This window comes from Amphiura filiformis, chromosome 3 (assembly GCF_039555335.1).
Source record: "Amphiura filiformis chromosome 3, Afil_fr2py, whole genome shotgun sequence".
NCBI lineage: Eukaryota > Metazoa > Echinodermata > Ophiuroidea > Amphilepidida > Amphiuridae > Amphiura > Amphiura filiformis.
Window position 1 is genome coordinate 73,865,716 of NC_092630.1, and position 22,781 is coordinate 73,888,496.

Sequence of the window (22,781 nt, forward strand, 5' to 3'; positions counted from 1 at the left end):
CAAGGAGATACGATGTTTATCACTATTGTGTTACCGATTGTTGCATTTCTTGGTGTTTCGAATAATCTCGCTTTCTTGTTTGTCATTTTCGAGTCAAAGTAATGCAGAATGTGACCAATTTTTACTTGGGTAATCTTGCCGTTGCAGATGCTGGCTATTTGATAATAATGGCAACCAGACATGTTTGGATTTTCTTTGCAACTTCACCCATCCAAAGCCAAACTTCAGGAGCCATACCTTGGAAGGCACCAGTCAGCTGCCAGTTGCCAAACATCATTACATATGCAACTTATTTTGCCTCGGTATTCATGATAACGCTTGTTTCAATTGAAAGATACTTTGCGATATGCCACTCCTTGCGACACCATGTCTTGAACAGAACGACAAGAGCTGTGGCATTAGTGATTGTTACCTGGATTCTTTCATTTGGACTGACAATTTTCTATATGATGCCAACATCTACCAGACAAATGTGTTACATATTACCGGATGACATTGCCAATGGACAAGATCTTCTCATTGTTTATGCCTGTATCAGGTCCTGCAACTCATGTATTTCAATCGTTTCTTTGATCGATGTCATACAATTTGCGCTTGCTTTCATATTAAGTTCTTTTCTGTACGCGTTGATTGTGGTAAAAGTAAGCAAGAGAGATATCGGTGAAACGAACGCAAATAATAGTGTAAGAAATGCAGTAGTCCGGATGGTGATAATCAGTGCTGTCATATTCTTTCTTTGCACGTTTCCATTTCAAATTGTCAATTTACAAGATGTCATTTTAGGCTACGGTGGCAACTGGTTTATGTCAGTTGAAAACTATAATTTACTGAATTGGATTGGTCGCGTTACTTCGTTAGTCAATGCTTCAGTTAACCCTGTTGTGTACAACCTGACTAACGCACGATACAGACAGGCTTTCTTAGAGGCATTCGGTCTTGGAACTGAAAAGTCTGTCGCCAAAACATTGCAGTCACGGCTGAATACCATTAGTCGCTCCAATATATTGGATTCTAGTGAACTCTAAATGAAACAGATACACTTTGAATCGAGAGCATATTTCTATCTTAATCAAGGTATATTGTAAAAACTAGAATTTATTGGTATATGACTTAGTAATTCGTCGAATTGAAGCAATGCACATTAATATGGCCAATTTTTACACTCTTCATAGTGAAACTTTGCAACTTCACCAATCCGATGCCAAAGTCGAGGAGCCATACCTGGGAAAACATCTTCATATTATGCAACTTATTTTGCATCTGTATTCTTAACGCTTGTTTCAAATGAAAGTTACTTTATGATAAACTCGCATCGTCAAGTATTAACACACAGGAGTCTAACTTATGGGCCACAAGTCCAAATGGGGTGACTTTTCAACAATAAGATGGGACTATAAACACAATATTTGACATAAGGTCTTGACTCTCAGAAAAACGTGCCAGAATATTGTCTGTACATTTATCAAGGTATTTTAGTTCTTCAAAGAACAGTACACTGCAGTACATTACTATTGACTTTTTGTGTAAGGATGTTAAAAAAAAGATTGAGGACCTCCTTTTGAATATATCTTTCAATAAAAGATATCGTCCGATGAAAGTACTTCTAAAAACGTATATATGACGTATATATGTGGAGGATTTTTGTAGTAAAATTTCACTGCTAAAAGTAATTATTCACGTCTATTGAAAGGCAAATTGATATTTTGTTATTTGCATGCGGTTATCGTGTATATTATCCAAAAAAAGAGATTTCACGTCAATAACGCCTGCCTGAAGACATTATTTTTTATATAATTTTCAATGGACATCAAAGTAAAAACGGAAACCTTTACATGTCGAAAATCGGGTTTTCATAGATTCGATTCAATTAATTGTATTAGGTCTATATTAATTCGTATCCATTTTTTCGTTCTTAACGTCATCATTTGTTATTACTTGCATTATTTTCCTTTCATTCTTTCATCATTTCTCATCCTCTGTTGTTTTTAGGTTCATTTTCATTTTATATTTCATTTCATTTTATTAATCTATCTACCTGTCCTATTTTCCTTTCATTCGTCTATCCTTTCTCTTATTTGTTCAACTTATTATTCTATACTTGTACCAATATTTTTGTCATCATTATTTGTTACTCGCATAAGATTACTCGCATAAGTTACTTTACGATAAACTCGCATCGCCAATAATTATATCAACACACGGGAGTCTAACTTATGGGTCACAAGTCCAAATGGGGTGACTTTTCAACAATAAGATGGGCCTATAAACACAATATTTGACATAAGGTCTTGACTCTCAGAAAATGTGCCAGGATATTGTCTGTATATTTATCAAGGTATTTTAGTTCTACAAAATACAGTACATTACAATTGCAGTACATTACTATTGTGTAACGATTGTTACGAGTCGTACTTGACTCAAGGCCAAAATAAACTTTTACCCGAACTCACACGAATGCACAACACAAATACACTGTTTGTTTAAGCTAACAAAATCTAAGTCTTTAATTGAAAGCAAGTTTTGTTTGGTACAATATAATGACAACAAATGCACATATACACTAATCAAATATAATCACTCTTTAACTATTTAGTACTTAGCCAGCATTCTTCTTCTTGGTGATCATAAAGAGTTCTTATAATGTTCTGGACGGCTGATGTATATCCTTATTCTCTTGCCCTGCGAAAATCAGCGAAGTCCTTTGTTACACTTGCATTGATAAATATCCTTGCGCTTAAAATCGTCACACAAATATGGCGTTGCTTTCTCCTTGCGCTATCTCCTTGCGCTGCCCTCTAAACTTAACTCCTTGTGCTGCTTTCTCCAAACTTGGTGCTATTTCCACCTTTCACACAATATCTTCAGGAAGCAGGACAGCGATGCAGTTGTTCCCACTTATTTTGACAGTTGTGTTGCTCCTTTAACCAGACTTCAGCAAATCGGCAGAAGAATATATTTTCCTTTCGTTGAAGAAGTACGTTCTTTGACGTATTCTAGATCTTCTCCGACAACACTGGCAGGTAGTAGTGCATTGACTACTTAAATTAATTCTGGTTCGCAATTTCCTTTCTTTGAAGGAATTGGACTGTAAGCATATTAGCTACAATGTAGCTAGCCCAAATGAACACAATAAACTGTGACAATAATTGTGACCATCTTCTTATATATCAAGCATGGAAAAAACCCCATTCTATTATGGGCCATTTCCTACCTTCACACTATGCTCAATCTGGGAAATTCCCAAGTCTTACTTATAACATTAACGTTTCTCATTACATCACTTCCTTAGGGGAATTCCATTACATCACTGTCACTTTACAACCTCAGGGGGTTTCCAAATATTCCAAATTAGATTTGATTCAACTTGTTTTGCTCAATTTGAGAGGGGAATTCCCCCAAAATGTCATACTCATGTAACTTTGTAAACAAAGATAAATCATCAAATTGAATTACTCAGGGCACATCACACGATTTTGAGAAAAAGATTGAGGATCTCCACTTGAATATATCTGTCAATATTGCTTGTAGCTCCTTCACGAATAAGGGTTTCTTTTTACTTTGTTTTGTTTGTTTCGACAACTGCACATTACACTCTTACAATATTGTTGTATAAAACATTACGCAGCGATTATACATGATCTGGTGTTTGAAAAATTACACAAATTATTTTCAAGGTTTACTCATTTTGTTGCGCGTAAATAACAGATACTAGGCTTTATCATAGTAAACAGAACTAAGATTTTGAACAACCATTTCAAAATAATATTAAGTGGTGATCATTAACGACATATTCGACATGCTCGAGTTTTAATTGTATTGTAACGATGTCTTTGTAAAAATAAAATCGTTGTGATTATTGCATGTTATATCATCAGCATTTCTTTAGTGGTCATCATTATCCACATATTCGACATGCTCAAGTTTTAAAATGGTATTGTAATGATGTCTTTGTAAAAATAAAATCGTTGTGAGTTTGTATTTACCCCGGCATTTACTTAAATAACGACGTGAAAATATTTGTTTACGCGTTTCTTTGTCACGTCAAAACTGAACATTGTCCAACATGATTTGCTTTAACACAGCAGCCTCTCGGGCATTGAAACTTTGTGAGCTGTAAGATATTCCAGCAAATACAAAATATTGTTCAGACAACATTATAAATGTCGGGTTATATAAAGTTATTAAATGTTGACAAAATATTGTGCAAATAATTATATTTGCCAAAAAATATTTTGCAATAACATTTTGACAACATTTTAAAGATATCGTTGTAGTATTTTTCATGCAAAACAAAAAATTTTCATGACCTTTATATAACCCAACATTTATATGTTATTAAAACGTTTCTATCAGTGGTTCAATATTTTATCATCACATTGTATAAGATTTGAGTTTGTTGTAATAAAAATTCGTGTAATTTATGGAATTCAGTTAAAATCTTCAACAGCCTTGTGGATTCTTTGCAGCAATGCATATGAAAAGACCCTGATATATGCTTTTTTCACCAATTCAACCATAATCCCATGATCAACATTATCAATCATTATAACAAACAAATTATGTCCGTAATCTAGTAGGCTACAAATTAAGAAAAAGAAGGGGTTAACCCACCACTAATTGCAACAGAATCCATTTAATCACCATTCATTTCAGAAAAGCATATTTAGTAACACATCAAAAGTCCCCAAAAATCCAAGTAGCCTAATTTGCATAAATCCAAAATGGCCGCTTATGCAGGGGTGAAATTTCAAAGTTAGTCAAATCTTGTAGTTCACATCATCTTGCGAATGATAGTGAGCTTTGGCAAAAATTGCATTGATCATTTCATAGCGAGTGTGTAGAAGAATTCAAATATCACGGATATACTTTTGTAGGTCATGTGGTTCTTTAGTTATGTTGTAAAAAAGGCTGAAACAACAACACTTTTGCAAAATGTACATAACTCATTAGCAACAATAATTCAGCAAGTTTTCAAAGTATATGATTTGTAGAATGAACTTTTGTAAAACATCAAAGTGTTATTTCTCAATAATATATTGATTTAGATAATAAAAATTTGATTTTTTTTTGGCTGCTTCGACCAACAAGACCTACTCTACCCTTAATAACCATACCAATGTATTGCTATCATCATAAGGATTTAGAAAATGTATAGTTTGACCAGTACCCGACATATAGTCCTTGGGTTATTGGCAAAAAGGTCAAAAGTAATACATTGATATGGTTTTTAGCAAGGTTTGATCAAATTTGAAATTTCACTCCTGCATAAGCGGCCATTTTGGATTTATGCAAATTAGGCACTGTTCCACTGCTTGGATTTTTGGGGAATTTTGATATGATTTTGTGTGAGTTTTTGGGAGATGGATGCATGCAAAATGGATTCTGTTGCAATTAGTGGTGGGTATTTTTTAAAAATTTGACTAGCCCATAGCTTACGAATTATGCAGCGAGCAGTCAAATAATATGTGGGAGTAAAATATGTGGGAGTAAATGTGGACAACAAACTGGCAAACTGGTACTGTGCAAATATTACAGCTGCTTCCGTTAATAATATTTCGTTGCAACTTCCGCTAATGATCAAATGTGATTACAATAGAGGTTATGAAAATGTCAAAAGTGAAACTAAAACAGGGCAGAATATATATCGCGCTGCACTAGTACGTTCACGCAGTACCTCTGCATTGTATCATATCATGTTGATCACTCGCACCTGTAAGATTGGTATCTCAGTTTGAAAAGAGCGGTATTGTATTCAATCTTGTAAGTCTGATAGTGCTTGTAATAACTTGTATGAAACAATCCCACTTGATATCTAACTGCTTTAGAAAACGTTTTACCTAATTATGTGAAAAGTGACCTCGTGCTGTTTTTATTGGAAGCAAACTATCCATTTCCATTAACAACCTACACTAATATATATATGAAGAGCTTTGTTTCAAAACCCCTTACATCCACTTTCCCAATTTTGAGAACACATCAAAAAATCATCAAAATAATCACTGATATAAGGTGTTTTTCAACAAAAGCAGTTTTTGGCGGGATGCTCATTGTACCCAAGCATCCCGCCAAACACTGCTTTTGTTGCAAACCCCCATATATCAGTGATTTTTTTGATGACTTTTTGATGTGTTCTCAAAATGGGCAAGTGGATGTAAGGGGTTTTGAAACAAAGCTCTTCATATGTGAATGATAATTCGTATATTTAGTTGGTCGTTCCGAAGGGTAAAAACAAAATGTGCCACGTTCAACAACTCTTTCAGCCATACAAATAAAAAAAGATATCTCTTACAGTCCACGCTTGGTTAAGTTACAAAATTTATACACAAAAACTGAACTTTTGAGTTCGTTGTACAATAGGTAATAAACTAAGATGTCAATAGTTTTGAGCCTATATGTTGTGTGTGGTGCATTTGGTCTCAGTAAATCCAAACTAATCCAGCTAGATTCACAAGTCAAATAATATAAAATCTTTTTCACCACCGTTGTTGCAGCTGTCTTTTTACATAAAGAGTGAAGTTTCTAAATCTTTTCCAAATTTTCCTATCGACAATGTTGAAATTCTTGAGAGGAAGTCGTGTTTTTGGGCGAGGACGTTTCGTGCATTCGTCAGCAATATTCATGGAGGATAAGCCAATTACAGGTGGAAAGGTATCGTCTATTCCTTACAGGTAAGTTGAAATCAATTTATACTAAAACCGTCAAATTGGAACAATACCAAGCGCTAGCGGACATTGAGTCAAGACTATGTGGGAAGTTTGGGGCAAGTAAACCATTTCCTTATTTAAAAAAAAAAACACATTGAAAACGATGTCCAAAATTCAACTTTTTATCACAACGCGATGTATTGCAATAGTCTATATTTAGATGGCCTTATATGCTGGTTCTCTTAATTCTATTTCTAAGTGTTAATCACCTGCCGTCTGATGTTTAGGTAAAGTCTAGGGAACAAATGTGGCTATTTTTTGGTTACAAAAACCGACACTGTTAAAAAATATCGGTATTTACGCAAGCAACCTCTGCAGTGTGCATAAATTAGAATAGCGAACAGTAATATCAATAATAAGTATCTACATTCCAAGCGGAAACGCTTTTCAGAAACTTGCCGCCCTTTTTCGGGCAATTGCGGAAACCGAATTATGCAATTATTCTAAGTTGAAATAAATTTATAAAACTAGTTATTCAAGCTAAAAATGTGAGTAATATTCTGGATTTGTCTACCTAATAATTTTCTGATATGATGAAGGTCATTTCAAGGCTAGCAGAGAAAGATCATGTAATTAGATGGATTGTTCTGAGCAATGCATCAATTCTTCACGAAAAGACAATTTTGTCCAGGTTCATTTCAAGGTCACGGCTGGAATTCGTGGTCTTATCAAATCGCAGTTTATCTACACTACACGATTCTTACTGCGGCCGCCTGCATAGGTTCATCGTCGCCAATGTACCTGACTGGTACACACAATGTACCTACATAGTACCAATGCTGTTACTGCACAAGACCCACCTGCAGTGGTACTGCACTTGTAGTCACTGATACTGCCCTGCACAGTACCAGCCAAGTACCATGGCGAAGGTAAACCTGTGCAGGCGGCCCCAATAGGAATCCGGATCGTAGTGTAGGTATTCGTCCTGTCGCAACTAATATAATTTGCTCTGGCCCTTTCATCATTTGACGGATTCTGACCAAAACGGATTATGACCAAAACTACCCCAGACTTTACAGTTGACATTTTGGCTAAAATGTAATTTTTACCAAAAATTTTTCTTCTCCTATGGGGTCTTCGCAGATTTGGGGTATTATTAGAGTAATCTGTTTCTCACCTCCACAAAAGAGGGTTTCAATAAATGACTTACAAATTTACACATTCGAAATGACAATAGGAAAATAGAACCTGAGATAATAGAAAACTGCTATATATTTCTGAAGTGTCAGGGCTCACTGTAGGACTCCATCAAAAGTGTTGCGTTCAAGTGCAAATAATGCAGATGAGAAAGACAAAGACTTTAGATGAAAACTTGCCAAAATATTAAAAAAGAAGGTAAAATCCAGAATCTGTGTAAAGACCCTACGTAAAAAGAACCTCAAAGACAAACCCTTCCAAACCCGTATACCGTACGTAAGTGTACTATTATTAACCCCTTTCAATCTGTGTTGTTTCATTTTTCACAGAGGTGACTATAGTCAACAGGCAGCCGATGCCAGACGTAAATGGGTTGAAAGTGTTACCAAAACTTGCCTTAGTAACCTCGATGGTTGGTGGGAGCCAAACGCCCAATTTGACGAAGAGCATCTTATTGCTAACATAGAAAATGCCATCGGCGTTATTCGCATACCTGTTGGTGTTGTTGGTCCGATTGACATCCATGGGAAGTACGCTAGTGGTACATTTCTTGTTCCAGCGTCTACGTTAGAAGGCGCGCTACTTGCTTCTGCTTCAAGAGGTGCCGCTCTTCTGAAAAAAGCCGGCGGAGTTGAAGCACATGCGTACCGGCAGCGGATCATTAGAGCACCAACGTTTTATTGCAGTAGTGCAGAGGAGGCGGAAATGGTTGGAGGGTGGATTCAAAGCTGTTTACCAATCTTTCACGAAGTCGTTGCACGGGTGTCGAGCAGAGCTCGGCTGAAATCTTTGGATTTCTTCATCGATGAGGAGGTATGTGCATTATAAGCTATAATACATTACTGTTTAGGTATCTAATCTTCAGACTTTTAACAAAATAAAAGTATCAATAATTCGAATTCATTTTCAGTAATGACAAATTATGTTCATGCATCTTAATATGCCAGAGTCAGGCTATGACAAACAAGTCAATTTTGTGATGAGTTTGTTTAAATAAAACTACGTGATTTGTGCGTGATAATTGTTTTTCCAACATAATAAGGCATAATGGTGTTATTGCCGGAGACTTCCTTTAACCAGTAACGAGAAATCATTTCCAAAATTAACTTGCTTTGGGGACAAGCTAATTTACACACTATTAAGAAAAATTGATCACTGTCAAGTGATTCCAAGTATGCGATATTGTGACCGTGAAATTTCAAGTAGGCGCTATTGTGACTGCGAAATAAACGTATCATTTGTAAATCTCTCCGGTTGGGTACTTAAACCAACCGGCGGTTGTAATGACCTCTGACAACCGGACGGAATCACCCGGAACCGGCGGTCAACCGCCTGTCGAGTTTTGATTTGACCCCTAACCAACTATCCGTCGTTCTTTTGTTTCCTCAAATGTCACAGAGGCTGAATGTGTTTTTCGCCTACGATTCTGCTGAGGCGGCAGGACAAAACATGTCTAGCACCTGCACCAAAGCTTGCTGTGATTGGATCGTAGACAACGTCAAGGAATTGAACATCAAAATCAATAATTTCACAGTAGAAAACATCCTCTCTGGAGACAAGCAGGTATCTTCGCTGAATGCTCTCTTTGGGCGTGGTGTTTCAGTTGTTGCAAGAGCTTCAATACCGGATGGCTTAATCGAATCAGTATTCAAAATAACAGCTGATGAATTGTTGCGCGGCTTTGCAATGTATCGAGATCACCATCACAGAGCCATGACGCCTTCGGTTCAAATCGGTAATGTTCCCAATATGATAGCCGCCACGTTTGCCGCTTTTGGTCAAGATTTGGGCTCCGTTGGGGAATGCTCGCAGGTATTTTTAAATGTTCAGAAAGGGCGACATTTGGGGCACGTAGATGTTGAATTGAAAATGCCTAGTCTTGCCATAGGAACTGTAGGGGGTGGTACATTATTGCCGACACAATCGCAATGTTTAGCAATGGTCGGTTGTCAAGGGGGTCCAAATTCAAGCCGCAAATTGGCTGAGATTATCGCCAGTGTATGTCTGGGGGCAGATTTGTCTCTGTTGGCTTCACTCGTTTCAAATACACATTCTGACTCCCATGACAAATTTGGTCGCAATCGTCCAATAACAGAATGAAAATATGTCATATAGGCCCAGCAAACACAAATAATTATGTTTTTAAACGTTTTAAACATGTTGTATTTTGGGTTTGGGTTTAGATAAAACGTATTAATAACGTTAAATGTAGGGTTATATAAGGGTATGGCAACGTTTTTAAACGTTTTGTATTAAAACACACTACACCATTATTTTAAAAATGTTCTCAAAATGTTGTTGTTAAATATTTTTTGCAAACATTTTTTGCCAAACATTTTGTTAACACTTAAATAAGATTTGCAGTAGATTATCAACAAATGTTTTTGAATGTTATGAAAATGTTTTATACCCCTTATTATATGTCCTTTATATGGCAACCTTTTATAACCTTTTAATAATGATGTCGAAAACGTTCTAGGCCTATATCATGATATATCATTCTTGAAATGACTTGCCAGCAAAATAGATTTCAATTGTGACATCATTAACACACGTTCTCCCGGCTCGTTTTACAAAAGAGTTTGGAAGGTTGTGTGTAGGGGTGTAAAGTTTTTCATCTGGCATATAAAACCCTCGAGATTTGTGGGAAGGACGCCCTCATTTTTTTTTATAAAGGCTTTCTTTTTGTCCGGATCCGAACCCGGACATTTAAATTAACACAGTGGCCTATGGGGAACTATTATATACCAAAATTCCCATAAAATTAAAACGGAGTATTGGAATCAACTATTTGCAGCATATTATGTTAATTTTGTTGTCCTTTATAAAATTATGGGCAAAACAGAAGAGGTTATGATCACCACTAGTCTCGGTGCCAGCCGATTTGTGCTCCTTCGTAGTGACGGAGGAACACAAACCGGCTGGGACCGAGACAAGATCACCACCGGATCTGTGAGTGTCCCTTTGAGGGTTTTTCACACCAGAGATTCACGAGTTCAATTCAAAAACAAAAGCAAACAATATGATCAATACCCTCAAAAAATTACCCGTGTATGATAAGGGGTATGAAGACAAACCTTAACTTACTAAACGCACAACGGAACATAAAGGCATACCCGACCACACACGTGCCGTTTACTCGAGAGGGCTCTATGTTACTTCCAATATACAGTGTACTTCGGTTATTTTATAGCGCACGTGACTCATAGGCACGACATACTAAGACCAGCAAGCGTGACCAAATCCTTATGCTTTGACCACTACACAGAAAAGGATAGGAACTATAGATAAAAATCATCAAATTTAAGTATTAGTTACATAGCAAAATTATTACACATGGGGGGGGTCCGAATTATTATGTTATCAAAAACATAACTTCGAACTTCGAAAAATTTTGACTTCGAAAAGGCCTTTGATTCTGTGTGGCAGGAGGGCCTGTGGAAGGCACTTGGATTCTTCGGATTCCCCAACAAAATTATTAAGCTCCTTGAAGCACTCTACCGGAAATCTGAAAGCGCTGTAAGAGTTAACGGAGAGTTAACAGAATGGTTTACTACTATAGTTGGAGTCCGACAAGGGTGCGTGATCTCACCTCAGCTATTTAATATCCTTCTTGAGCTGGTCATGTTATATGCTCTACACGACACAAACATAGGAGTAAACATTCAGGGACAGCTTATCAATAATCTACGCTTCGCTGATGACATTGCACTTGTTGCTGGGAGTGAAAACGACTTACAAACTCTGGTTGACCTTGTGCATAAAAGCAGCACATCACTGGGACTGAAAATCAACATAGGAAAAACTGAAGTACAGGCATTCACCAAAAAGTACACAAAGATAGATATAAAAATCATGAAATGAAACACCAGGTTTAGTCCAGGTTGAGGAGTTCACATACTTAGGAGGGAAGCTCTGTCAAACGGGATCCTGCACAGAAGACGTGAAATTACGCATTGGGAAAGCCATAGGGACTGTTCAGAAACTCCACAAGATATGGAGCGCCAAAGACATACAGAGAAGCACTAAGATCGAGCTCTACAAAGTACTTACCCTCTCAATACTGCTGTATGGAGCGGATACAGCAGACTTTCAACATTTGAAATAATGTGCCTTCGTAAAATAATGGGAGTGTCACGTCTCGACAGGATCAGAAACACCACCATTCGCAAAACCCTGGAGTTTACCATCCTGGACAGAATATCAACAAAAAGACTCCGATACTTCGGCCATATCCAGAGAATGCCACCATCACGTTTTCCCAAATTAGCATTTGAGGCACATATCCATGGCAAACGCCCAAGAGGGAGACCACTAAAAAGATGGAGTGACTGCCTGAAAGCCGATTGTAGCAAAGTGAACATCAACTCTTTGGTCAAAGCTAGCAGACTAGCTCAAGACAGATGGAAGTGGCAGGACATCATGAAGCAGATGGCACCACTCAACCCCAAGTTGGAGTGAACGCCATAGGTCAAGGTAGGTCAAGGTATCAAAAACAACATTTTGAAAGTATTTTACGACGGACAAATATTCAACGACGGAAACGTTTACGATATAATCACAAAGTTGAACAAAATAGACCATTTTGCTCCACAGTAATCTCATGTTGTTCCGCCTTGGCATTCAAATGTTTATGAAGACCACCCGCTATATAGAAGGTCACTTCGAGACTTACTATCTACAAGCTGTTATGGCAGCGCGGAGGTAGTCACGTGCGTATTTATAAAAGCGCATTTATAAATATAACCGAAGTACACTGAGAAACATTTTAGGATATCGTTATTTAATGACCCCTTTAAGTTGACGGTGAATTTATTTTAAATAAATAAGGTGTGTTTATAAATAAATAAGGTGTGTTTATAAATAAATAAGGTACATTTATTTTAAATAAACGGGACAACAGAAAAATCGCCGTTACTGCGACACAATTGTCCGTTTTTGATCAGAATGATCATCCATGAAATATTTAATATTTTATGATTTAGGATATATTTATTCATTGCCAAACTATGCATAGAAACCGGCTGAACAGTGCACAACACAGGTTTTAACAATATAGCTGGTCAGTATCCTGAAGAAGGGCAGTTAATTTGCCGAAACGTCGCTTGTAATTTTATTTACTTTTAGCTAATGGTGTCTCCAACGGGCGAGGTACAAAAGACACCACGGAGGATGATACAAGAGGTTACTCAGAATATATAAAAACAGAAAGATTCTTCAGAGACAAACAACAAAAATATATACAGCCAATGAATTAAGCTAGTTACAAATAGACTTAGCCATAACCCCACAAGTGTGTATATCTGGCTCGAATCTTTCCGACCGAGTGAGCCTTCATACTGCAGTTACTGTCCGTTTTCCTATACACAATACACAGTGCTCTCACCATTGACGCGTGACCTCTACAAATAGCGTACGTTATAAGTATGGGGATTTGCCTAGTTAACATCACTGTGTGAAAAATAACCGGCCAATATTTAAAGTATTCTCCAAACTTCTAGCAAATATATTTCTCTAACATGACCTAAAATTACAGCTAGGTTAGATGTTCAGAAATAGTCGCACTTTCGTAAAATATGAGTGAGGGCAAGGCATAGCTAGCTCATAGCTAGCCAACTCCCCGTGTTAATTGAATGGAGATTTGACCGAAAATATTGGTAACGGACCGCTCAGTTCTGAAGGATGCCACAAAAACGGTATAAGCTACATTTAAAGTATTCTATGAAATTCTAGAAAATATAGTTTTGTAACATGTCCTAAATTGTTAGCTAATTTAGGTGTTTGGAAATAGTCGCACTTTTGTGTTTTAGGAAGGATATGTAAACGACAGATAACACCAAAAATATGAAGAAATTATTTCCAAACCGTGTTAAGTCAACAATCATTATGTTGCTCATTTTCAAGAATGCTGGTTAACAAAAAGCAGCCCATTGTCTCATTTCGTGAACAAAGGTCCACATACCATTGTTTCCTTGCGTTTCCTTTATAACCGGTTACCCAACTGAAACTATAATACCAGCGTATTGAACATGTAAAACAGACACATGTGCACAACCAGAGAAGATCTGATTTAATCAGTTTTCAATGAGTGTTATCTTGGTTTAATAGCTTTTAATGGGGTTTAAGTCCTGCAAAGGTCGTGGTGAATTCTACTGTAGACATGACTGCATCGTGTGTATAACAATAGCTAGCTAGTGACTAGCGTTCTGATTGTGCTATCGCGTACGAAGACAGGGGAATCGGATGAAAGGCCCATTCAGTGATCCCAACTCAAGTGTAAAAGAATAAATTACTAAAAAGTGAAAGATAAGACATTAAAATTGTCATTTCGTATTTTTGAAATGAAAAATTTGGCATAAAACGAAGAAAGCAGCAGTATTGACGAAGTTGAAGCCCCATTCAAATACAGTGTAGCTAATTCATATACTGTCAGACAGATCGAGTCATATAAATGCCTTATTATTATTATGCCATAGAAATGTCAAAAATCACTCTTCCAGTCCACATGCACGCTTGGTTAATATAAGTTAAAAAATATATACACAAAAACTGAACTTTTTTAGTTCGTTGCACAATTGATAATAAACGTAAGCTGTCAATAATATATAATTTTGAGCCTATTGTGTGTGGTGCATTTGGACCCAGTAAAGTCAAAAACCTTTTTACATAAAGTGTGACGTTTTTCAATCTTTTACAAACTTTGCTATCGACAATGTTGAAATTCTTGAGAAGAAGTCGTGTTTTTGGGCGAGGACGTTTCGTGCATTCGTCAGCAATATTCATGGAGGATAAGCCAATTACAGGTGGAACGGTATCGTCTATTCCTTACAGGTAAGTTGAAATCAATTTATAAAATGTCTGTGTGCAAACATTGTGGTCAAATGTAAGTAATAAAAAATTTGTTACAGAAACCGACACTGTTAAAAATATCGGTATTTACGCAAGCAACATCTGTAGTGTGCATAAATTAAAATCACGAACAGTAATATCAATAATAAGTATCTACAAATATGCCATTCTAAGTTGAAATATCGTGTGCATATCGACTGCTTAGTGAAAGAAGTTGGTACGTGCTATTGCACTTACCGACGCAGCCACACATCGCTCACCCCATTAAATTAATACACATCTACACATGAACGAGACCAAGATGGACAGACAGAAAAAATATTGTCTTAAAATGATGATAATTCAATAATAACTGATAAAGAACGATCTAGAACTAGGCCAGTCAAATTAAGAACAATAAGGGGTTAACTCACCACTAATTGCAACAGAATCAAATTTGATCGTACCCTGGGAATGAGACTACAGCCGGTTTCCGCGGGAGAAGTAGTGAACCAAGTCACTTTTGAGAAAGCGAACATCCAAGATGGCGAAAGCTAATGACGTGAGTATTCTGGATTTGTCTACCTAGTAATTTTTGATATGATGAAGGTCAAATCAAGTATACCAGAGAAAGATCATGTTGGATTGTTATGAGCAATGCATCAATTCTTCACGAAAAGACAATTTTGTCCAGGTTCATTTCAAGGTCACGGCTGGACTTCGGGGCCTTATCAAATCACAACAAGTCTACATTACACGATTCTTATTGCGACCGCCTGTGCATGGGGTCTTCGCAAATTTAAGGTATATAGACTAATCCGTTTCTCACCTCCACAAAAGAGGGTTTCATACGTCTTCGTGTAATCAATAAATTACTTACAAATTTCATCTTACAATAAGATATGATCAAATACATTGTAACAGATACAAATAGGTAAAAATAAACAATATAGTTAAATTTTTAAACTACAACAAAATGATTAAATATCATGCATAATACGTTTATCAAAAGATGAGTTTACAAACTGAATAACTTGATGGATGGTATCATAGTCATGTACACTCATAATAAGTATAAAGATATCTCTATCAGATAGACTGTCAAAGCCATAGATGCTTCTAAAATTATCAAGCAATCGTATCCGCAAGTCATTGTAAAAAGAACACTTCATAACAAAGTGAAACTCATCTTCAACATCTTTACTATCACATAACTTACAAATCCTATCTTCAGGCTTAATATTAAAATGAAGACCCTTTTCAATCATTAGCTGATGTGCGCTAATTCTTAATTTACAAAACGAGACATGAGAGGAACGGTTCATCATCAAGACATAATTTTCTAACGAAAAGCTTTTTTGAAAAGACAAAATGTCCTAAGTTTAGCCTGGTAACAAGTGATTTGTTTAACCCATAAATCACTGTATACATCTTTAATAACACTATGAACAATATCATCAAAGTTAGATAAAGTAATAACATTGGGTTTATCCCATACCGTATATCCAACCTATTAATCGTTTTTAAACTATTAAATATACCAGATGACCATGAAAATATACCTGATGAGTGAAGCCTTCTATTATCAATTAATGCATCTGTCACAAGGTCATTGCTACCTTTATGGTATTTAACATTTAATTTCCACCAATATTTTTATCAATTAAAATTGATAAACTAATCATATGAATAAGTAAAGGAAAACTACCAAGTTCACCTCTAACAGCATGATTAGTAGATATTTTATGCACACCCAAAATTCCTTTACAAAATTTAATATGAAGAGATTCACCTGGTAGTTTATCACATAATGAAAGAAAATTACTATTATTAAGTTTATTTAACAGAAATGGAGACCAAACCTCGCAGCCATACCCAATTATTGCCTGCACTAATGTTTGGAATAACTTAAGGGTAGATGCGGTATTGTTGGTCGAAGCAGCCAATAAAACTTAACTTATTGTTGTTAAAGAGTTATGTACATTTTACAAAAGTGTTGTTGTTTCAGCTCTCTTTACAACATAACTCAAGAACCACAGGACCTACAAAAGTATTTCTGTGATATTTGAATTCTTCTACACGCTCGCAAGGAAATGAGCAATTTTTGTCAAAGCTCACTACCATTCGCAAGATGTTGTGAACTACCAAATCGCAACACTTTAAAATAATGTATTACCTTAAAACCACATTTTATTGAATTATCAAATAAATTATGACGTATTTTAAAGATAATAACAAAAACTACAGCTATGGCTAGAATACTTTGGTCAGAGCTCACTGCGCGACTCCATCAAAAGTGTTGTGTTCAAGTGTCAGGGTTCACTGCGCGACTCTATCAATTGTTGTGTTCAATTGCAAATAATATTATGTGGTGCTTATGATCAATACTCATTAACATACAGGTGGGAAAAACAAAGGCCTAAGTTGAAAATGTATTTTAACTTGCCAAAACATAAGAAGGTAAAAACCAGAATCTCTGTAAAAACCATTGACTTGCCATTTTATATGGCAGCCATAGGGTAGATCAATTGTAACGTTTTGACAAAGTGAATACAATAAATAAGAGAGAGAGAAAGATTCCAACGTAAATCGACCAATTACACAAAGAAGCTCAAAGACCGAACCCTTCCAAACCTGTATACGCATAGAGTATTAATAACCCTTTTAATCAGTGTTGTTTCATTTTTCACAGAGGCGACTATAGTCAACAGGCAGCCGATGCCAGACGTAAATGGGTTGAAAGTGTTACCAAAACTTCCCTTAGTAACCTCGATGGTTGGTGGGAGCCAAACGCCCAATTTGACGAAGAGCATCTTATTGCTAACATAGAAAATGCTATCGGTGTTATTCGCATACCTGTTGGTGTCGTTGGTCCGATTGACATCCACGGGAAGTACGCTAGTGGTACATATTTTGTTCCAGCGTCTACGTTAGAAGGCGCTCTACTTGCTTCTGCTTCAAGAGGTGCCGCTCTTCTGAATAAAGCCGGTGGAGTTGACGCACATGCGTACCGGCAGCGGATCATTAGAGCACCAACGTTTTATTGCAGTAGTGCAGAGGACGCGGAAAAAGTTGGAGGTTGGATTCAAAGCTGTTTACCAATCTTTCACGAAGTCGTGGCAGGGGTGTCAAGCAGAGCTCGGCTGAAATCTTTGGATTTCTTCATCGATGAGGAGGTATGGATGGGCATTATAAGCTATAATAATATTGTACATCACTTTTTAGGTGTTGAATTATCAAATTTGTAACAAATAAAAGTATCGAATTCAAATTCATTTTCAGTTATGACAATATGTTATCTTAAAGCCTTAATGTACGATCTTTTTTCTTTATTTTTTCAAACCCGATTTTTTGCCATATTTGTAATACTTACACATGTTCCAACTTAAATCTGCGAGCAAACTGTCAACTTCTCCCTATTTATTTGTAGTACTTAAAACGGGATGATTTTCTGTTGGTCCGACATATTATCATAATTTTTAGATTATGATGATATGTCGGAAAGATCGCAAATTGTAGTTTCCTACGAAGCCAGTTTGGTTACGCTCCCTCCACATGTGAAAAAAATGGCTGCCTGAAGTTATATATAGTACTGTCTGTTCAATTAGCTTAGATTCTTGTAATTTTAAGATATTTGAAAAAATAAAACACTGTGGTGAAAGTCACCAAAGAAAAGCGTTAGCACAGCCTTAGACCCAACGTGATTTATACCTTTCAAATTCCAAAGTTCAATTTGAAACCCCATTTCTTTTTAATTTTGGTCTTTTCCCGCGATATTTTTTTATAAAAAGCCGTAGAACGTCGGGTACCATAAACTTTTTTGAATCAATCTATTTAGGGCAATGGGGACGAATGTTATAATAATTAGATGCGCTGAGATAGTATTCGACCATCCGCATCAGTAAGTATTGTCCAGGTAAATAGCTATGTTTGCCAGTAGGCCTAATTTGTGTTGAAACCCCACTGTTGAAACATTACGTTATTATAAAAATGTGAATATGAACTAAGGTTTTCTAGAATAGGCCCAGCTTATATAAATACATTTCTTGCGTATTTAAATATATTCTTGGAAAGAAATGATGGTATTAAACAAAGCTCAATTTACATTGTAAACCAGTTGAAATAAGAACGATATCTATAATTTTAACGTCATTGTTTAGGAAAAATATAATGCTCAGCAAAATGTTATGCATAAAACGTAATCGCGCATATAATTTCATGCAACAAAAACAGGTGGACCATCATCACCTATAGATCCTATCAAATAAACCGGAACGGTATAATAATTGAAATGGCAGGACATATTGGTGGATAGATTGTTTTGCTGAATTGGATAGGGTCTATGCCCTAAGTTGAGAATGGACCGTTCCACTCGATTTGTGAAAAGGTCGCGAAACCTTTTGGTGGACCCAAGTAACTGCCTAAAATGAGGCAAAATTGAAAAGAAATGTGGTTTTAAATTGAACTTTGGAATTTGAAAAGTTAAAATCACATTGGGTCTAAGGCTGTGCTAACACTTTTCTTTGATGACTTTGACCAAAAATGTATATTTTTTCAAATATCTTAAAAATACAAGAATCTAAGCTAATTGAACAGACAGCATACGGGCCTGTGTGATTTGAAATAATAAAATCAGAACTTCTAAATTGTAACTAAAATTAACTAATCTACACAATGGTAATATATTCAAACTATTTTAACCATTAGCAAGAAACTATTTCCAAAATTATTAAACTTGCTTTGGTGACAAGCCAATTAAATCCAGAGAAGATAATAACACACGACTATCGATCACCGTGCTTTCAAGTATGCCCTATTGTGACCGTGAAATTTTAAGCATGAACTATTGTGACCCCGAAATGAATATTATATACTCCTCAAAAAGTTTGGAAACTTTCCAAAACGGCTATATATCAGAAATATTTCCATATTGTTTCATATCAATACAAACATTCAGAGCAAACATTGTTCTTTCTTTTCAAAAATGACACCAAATTTGTGACCAAGGTTGAGTAATTATCTTTGAAAGACAAGGAGGTCTCAAACAAAATGTGCCAAATCTGCCATTGTCTGTGCCATTTGCAACAGTAAACATATGAGTAAGGAACTGTTCTGCAGCCGTTGTTTTTCTCGGGCGGCCACTTCTGGGTCTTTCTTTGACATCTCCGGTCTGACAAAACTTGGCTTTAAGCTTCGAGATCATCCTGCGGGAAACTCCAAAAATTGCCACAACTTGATTCTGAGGTATGCCAGCCTCAAGCTGACCAATAGCTTGAGCCTTATCAAGATCTTATAATCGAACCATGGTTGATTAGAACTTTCTTGCAAATGACCACTATGAAGAAGTGACCAGCAAGAGAGATTGACTTGCGTTGACCACTATGAAGAAGTGACCAGCAAGAGAGATTGACTTGCGTTGACCACTATGAAGAAGTGACCAGCAAGAGAGATTGACATGCGTTGAACCATTTAGATCCACCTGTGAATCCCATCCTAGCACTTTTCATTTAACATGATATACTCCAAATAATTTTTCATTCATTCTTCTATTCATGCATTAACCCACTCATTCATTCAAAACAATGAGATGAGCGCAGACAATGTTCAGTTTAAGACCTCTCTGTCTTTCAAAGAAAGTTACTCAGCCATGGAATAAGTTATCGTCACAAATAAGGTGTCATTGTAGAAATTGTGTTTGTAAAATGCTGCCTCGTACACAAATATACGGTCCTTCCCCCCGTTCGAAGCAAAATGGATTTCCATGGCAGGAGACTGGTGACGTCACAGTAAATGAAGAGTCATGTTACATACACATGTGCCCTGGATATGAGCTCTTTTGACATTCAGTAATGTGTATAATATGCGACCTTGTACCACGAGAAATCGGGAAAGTTCAAACAAAAGGCCATTGAAATTGTTTATTTGCATAATAAATACAATATGGATATACATCACGCTCAAATTCTAAGCTGCACGGCAAAATTGGTGTAAAATATTTTTTATTGTTTAGTCCAAATATTTCTCAACAACTTGATATTATGAACTGTAATATCACAATTTACTAGTATATGAAAAAGAAGCGGGTGATTTTATCCATATGTTTAAAAAACATTAAATTTGTAACACTTTATTAGACTTTTTCTCTTAAACCAACAACAGTATAAGTTCTGTGCATTGAGAGCGTTTACAGTCCCTTCTCTCAAAGCAGGCACATTTCATTTCATGACGTCAACTTTTTACTAGGTCAAATCTGTCTCGTTCGAAAGAACTTACCGCTTAAGTTGGTTTTTGCGGAATATCAATTTTAAACATCTTATTTTCTCAAAAAAGGAGGAGTCATTTTCATTGTCCTCATAATATTAGCTTGTCAATGCTATGATGTTGTCCGAGCAATATGAATGACCTTTAAAACAAACTCATTTTGACCTTCAAAACGAATAAAAACAGCCGTCTCTCAACATGCGATATTCAAGTTTCCCGGGCACCGAAATTGACTGTGGCATTGACGCCCAGTAACACAATGAAGGCTGGCGACAATTGAGCACAAATAACCATGACGTCATTGCCACAGGCAATTTCGGCGCGGGAATTTTAAATATCGCATTTTGAGAGCCTTCTGTTTTATTTGTTTTCAATATGAGTTTGTTTTAAATAAAACCATGTGATTCGTGTTTGATAATTGTTTTTCAATTACTGGGAGGCATACCAAAATAGCGTGATCCGGTAAACAAGAGAATTACGTAACCACTTCGATGCTGAATTCATCAGCGAAGTGTTACGTGTAATCTGATTATCACTATGTCAACTGGATCACGCGTTTGAGTTCTGCACCACGATCGAAATGATCGCAACACAAAGTCTATGACATGTACTACCAATTCCAAAAGGTGCGTGATCCAGTTACCAGGGAATTATGTAACCACTTCGCTGACAAATTGAGACCGTGAAATTTCCGCTATTGTGACTGGGAAATAAACGTATCATTTGTAAATCTCTCCGGTTGGGTACTTAAACCAACCGGCCGGCGGTTGTTACTCGTGCATTCTTGAATATTCATATAGCAATGACCTCTAACAACCGGACGGAATCGCCCGGAACCGGCGGTCAACCGCCTGTTGAGTTTTGATTTGATCCCTAACCAACTATCCTTCGTTCTTTCGTTTCCTCAAATGTCACAGAGGCTGAATGTGTTTTTCGCCTATGATTCTGCAGAGGCGGCAGGACAAAACATGTCTAGCACCTGCACCAAAGCTTGCTGTGATTGGATCGTAGACAACGTCAAGGAATTGAATATCAAAATCAATAATTTCACAGTAGAAAACATCCTCTCTGGAGACAAGCAGGTATCTTCGCTGAATGCTCTCTTTGGGCGTGGTGTTTCAGTTGTTGCAAGAGCTTCAATACCGGATGGCTTAATCGAATCAGTACTCAAATTAACGGCTGATGAATTATTGCGCGTCTTTGCAATGTATCGAGATCACCATCACAGAGCCATGACGCCTTCGGTTCAAATCGGTAATGTTCCCAATATGATAGCCGCCACGTTTGCTGCTTTTGGTCAAGATTTGGGCTCCGTTGGAGAATGCTCGCAGGCATTTTTAAATGTTCAGAAAGGTCGAGATCTGGGGCACGTAGATGTTGAATTGAAAATGCCTAGTCTTGCCATAGGAACTGTAGGGGGTGGTACATTATTGCCGACACAATCGCAATGTTTAGCAATGGTCGGTTGTCAAGGGGGTCCAAATTCAAGCCGCAAATTGGCTGAGATTATCGCCAGTGTATGTCTGGGGGCAGATGTGTCTCTGTTGGCTTCATTTGCTTCAAATACACATGCCGACTCCCATGACAAATTTGGTCGCAATCGTCCCATAGTAGAATGAAAACATGTCTATATTCTTATAAAGAACATGCAGTCATTTTGCCGTTCTCCAGGCTCGTTCTGCAAAAGGATGTCGAGGGGTGTTATATGCAGGGGTGTAAGGTTTTTCGTCTAGTATATAAAACGCTTGTATTTTGTGGGAAGGGCGCCCTGAATTTTTTTGATCAAGGTTTTTTTTAGTCTGCATCCGGACATTTAAATTAACACAGTGACCTATGGGAAATTAGTATATA

At 36.7% G+C, this 22,781-nt stretch overlaps 2 protein-coding genes across 2 annotated transcripts; both read left to right on the forward strand.

Moving 5' to 3' along the window:
- Positions 1-11,966: 11,966 nt before the first annotated feature.
- LOC140147491 (uncharacterized) lies at positions 11,967-12,302 on the forward strand. Its single transcript, XM_072169268.1, has one exon. It carries the CDS (start codon positions 11,967-11,969, stop codon positions 12,300-12,302), a length of 336 nt encoding a protein of 111 aa, XP_072025369.1.
- Positions 12,303-14,553: 2,251 nt separating this feature from the next.
- On the forward strand, positions 14,554-22,549 carry LOC140147492 (uncharacterized). Its single transcript, XM_072169270.1, has 3 exons — positions 14,554-14,672; positions 17,362-17,845; positions 21,848-22,549. Exons 1-3 carry the CDS (start codon positions 14,554-14,556, stop codon positions 22,547-22,549), a joined length of 1,305 nt encoding a protein of 434 aa, XP_072025371.1.
- The last annotated feature ends 232 nt before the right edge of the window (positions 22,550-22,781 follow it).

Bases quoted from the DNA above. Each gene is read 5' to 3' on its own strand.
- LOC140147491 (XM_072169268.1), top strand. From the start codon at position 11,967: ATGGGAGTGTCACGTCTCGACAGGATCAGAAACACCACCATTCGCAAA.
- LOC140147492 (XM_072169270.1), top strand. From the start codon at position 14,554: ATGTTGAAATTCTTGAGAAGAAGTCGTGTTTTTGGGCGAGGACGTTTC. The intron at 14,673-17,361 runs GTAAGTTGAAAT...CATTTTTCACAG, and splicing joins GTATCGTCTATTCCTTACAG to AGGCGACTATAGTCAACAGG. The intron at 17,846-21,847 runs GTATGGATGGGC...CAAATGTCACAG, and splicing joins ATTTCTTCATCGATGAGGAG to AGGCTGAATGTGTTTTTCGC.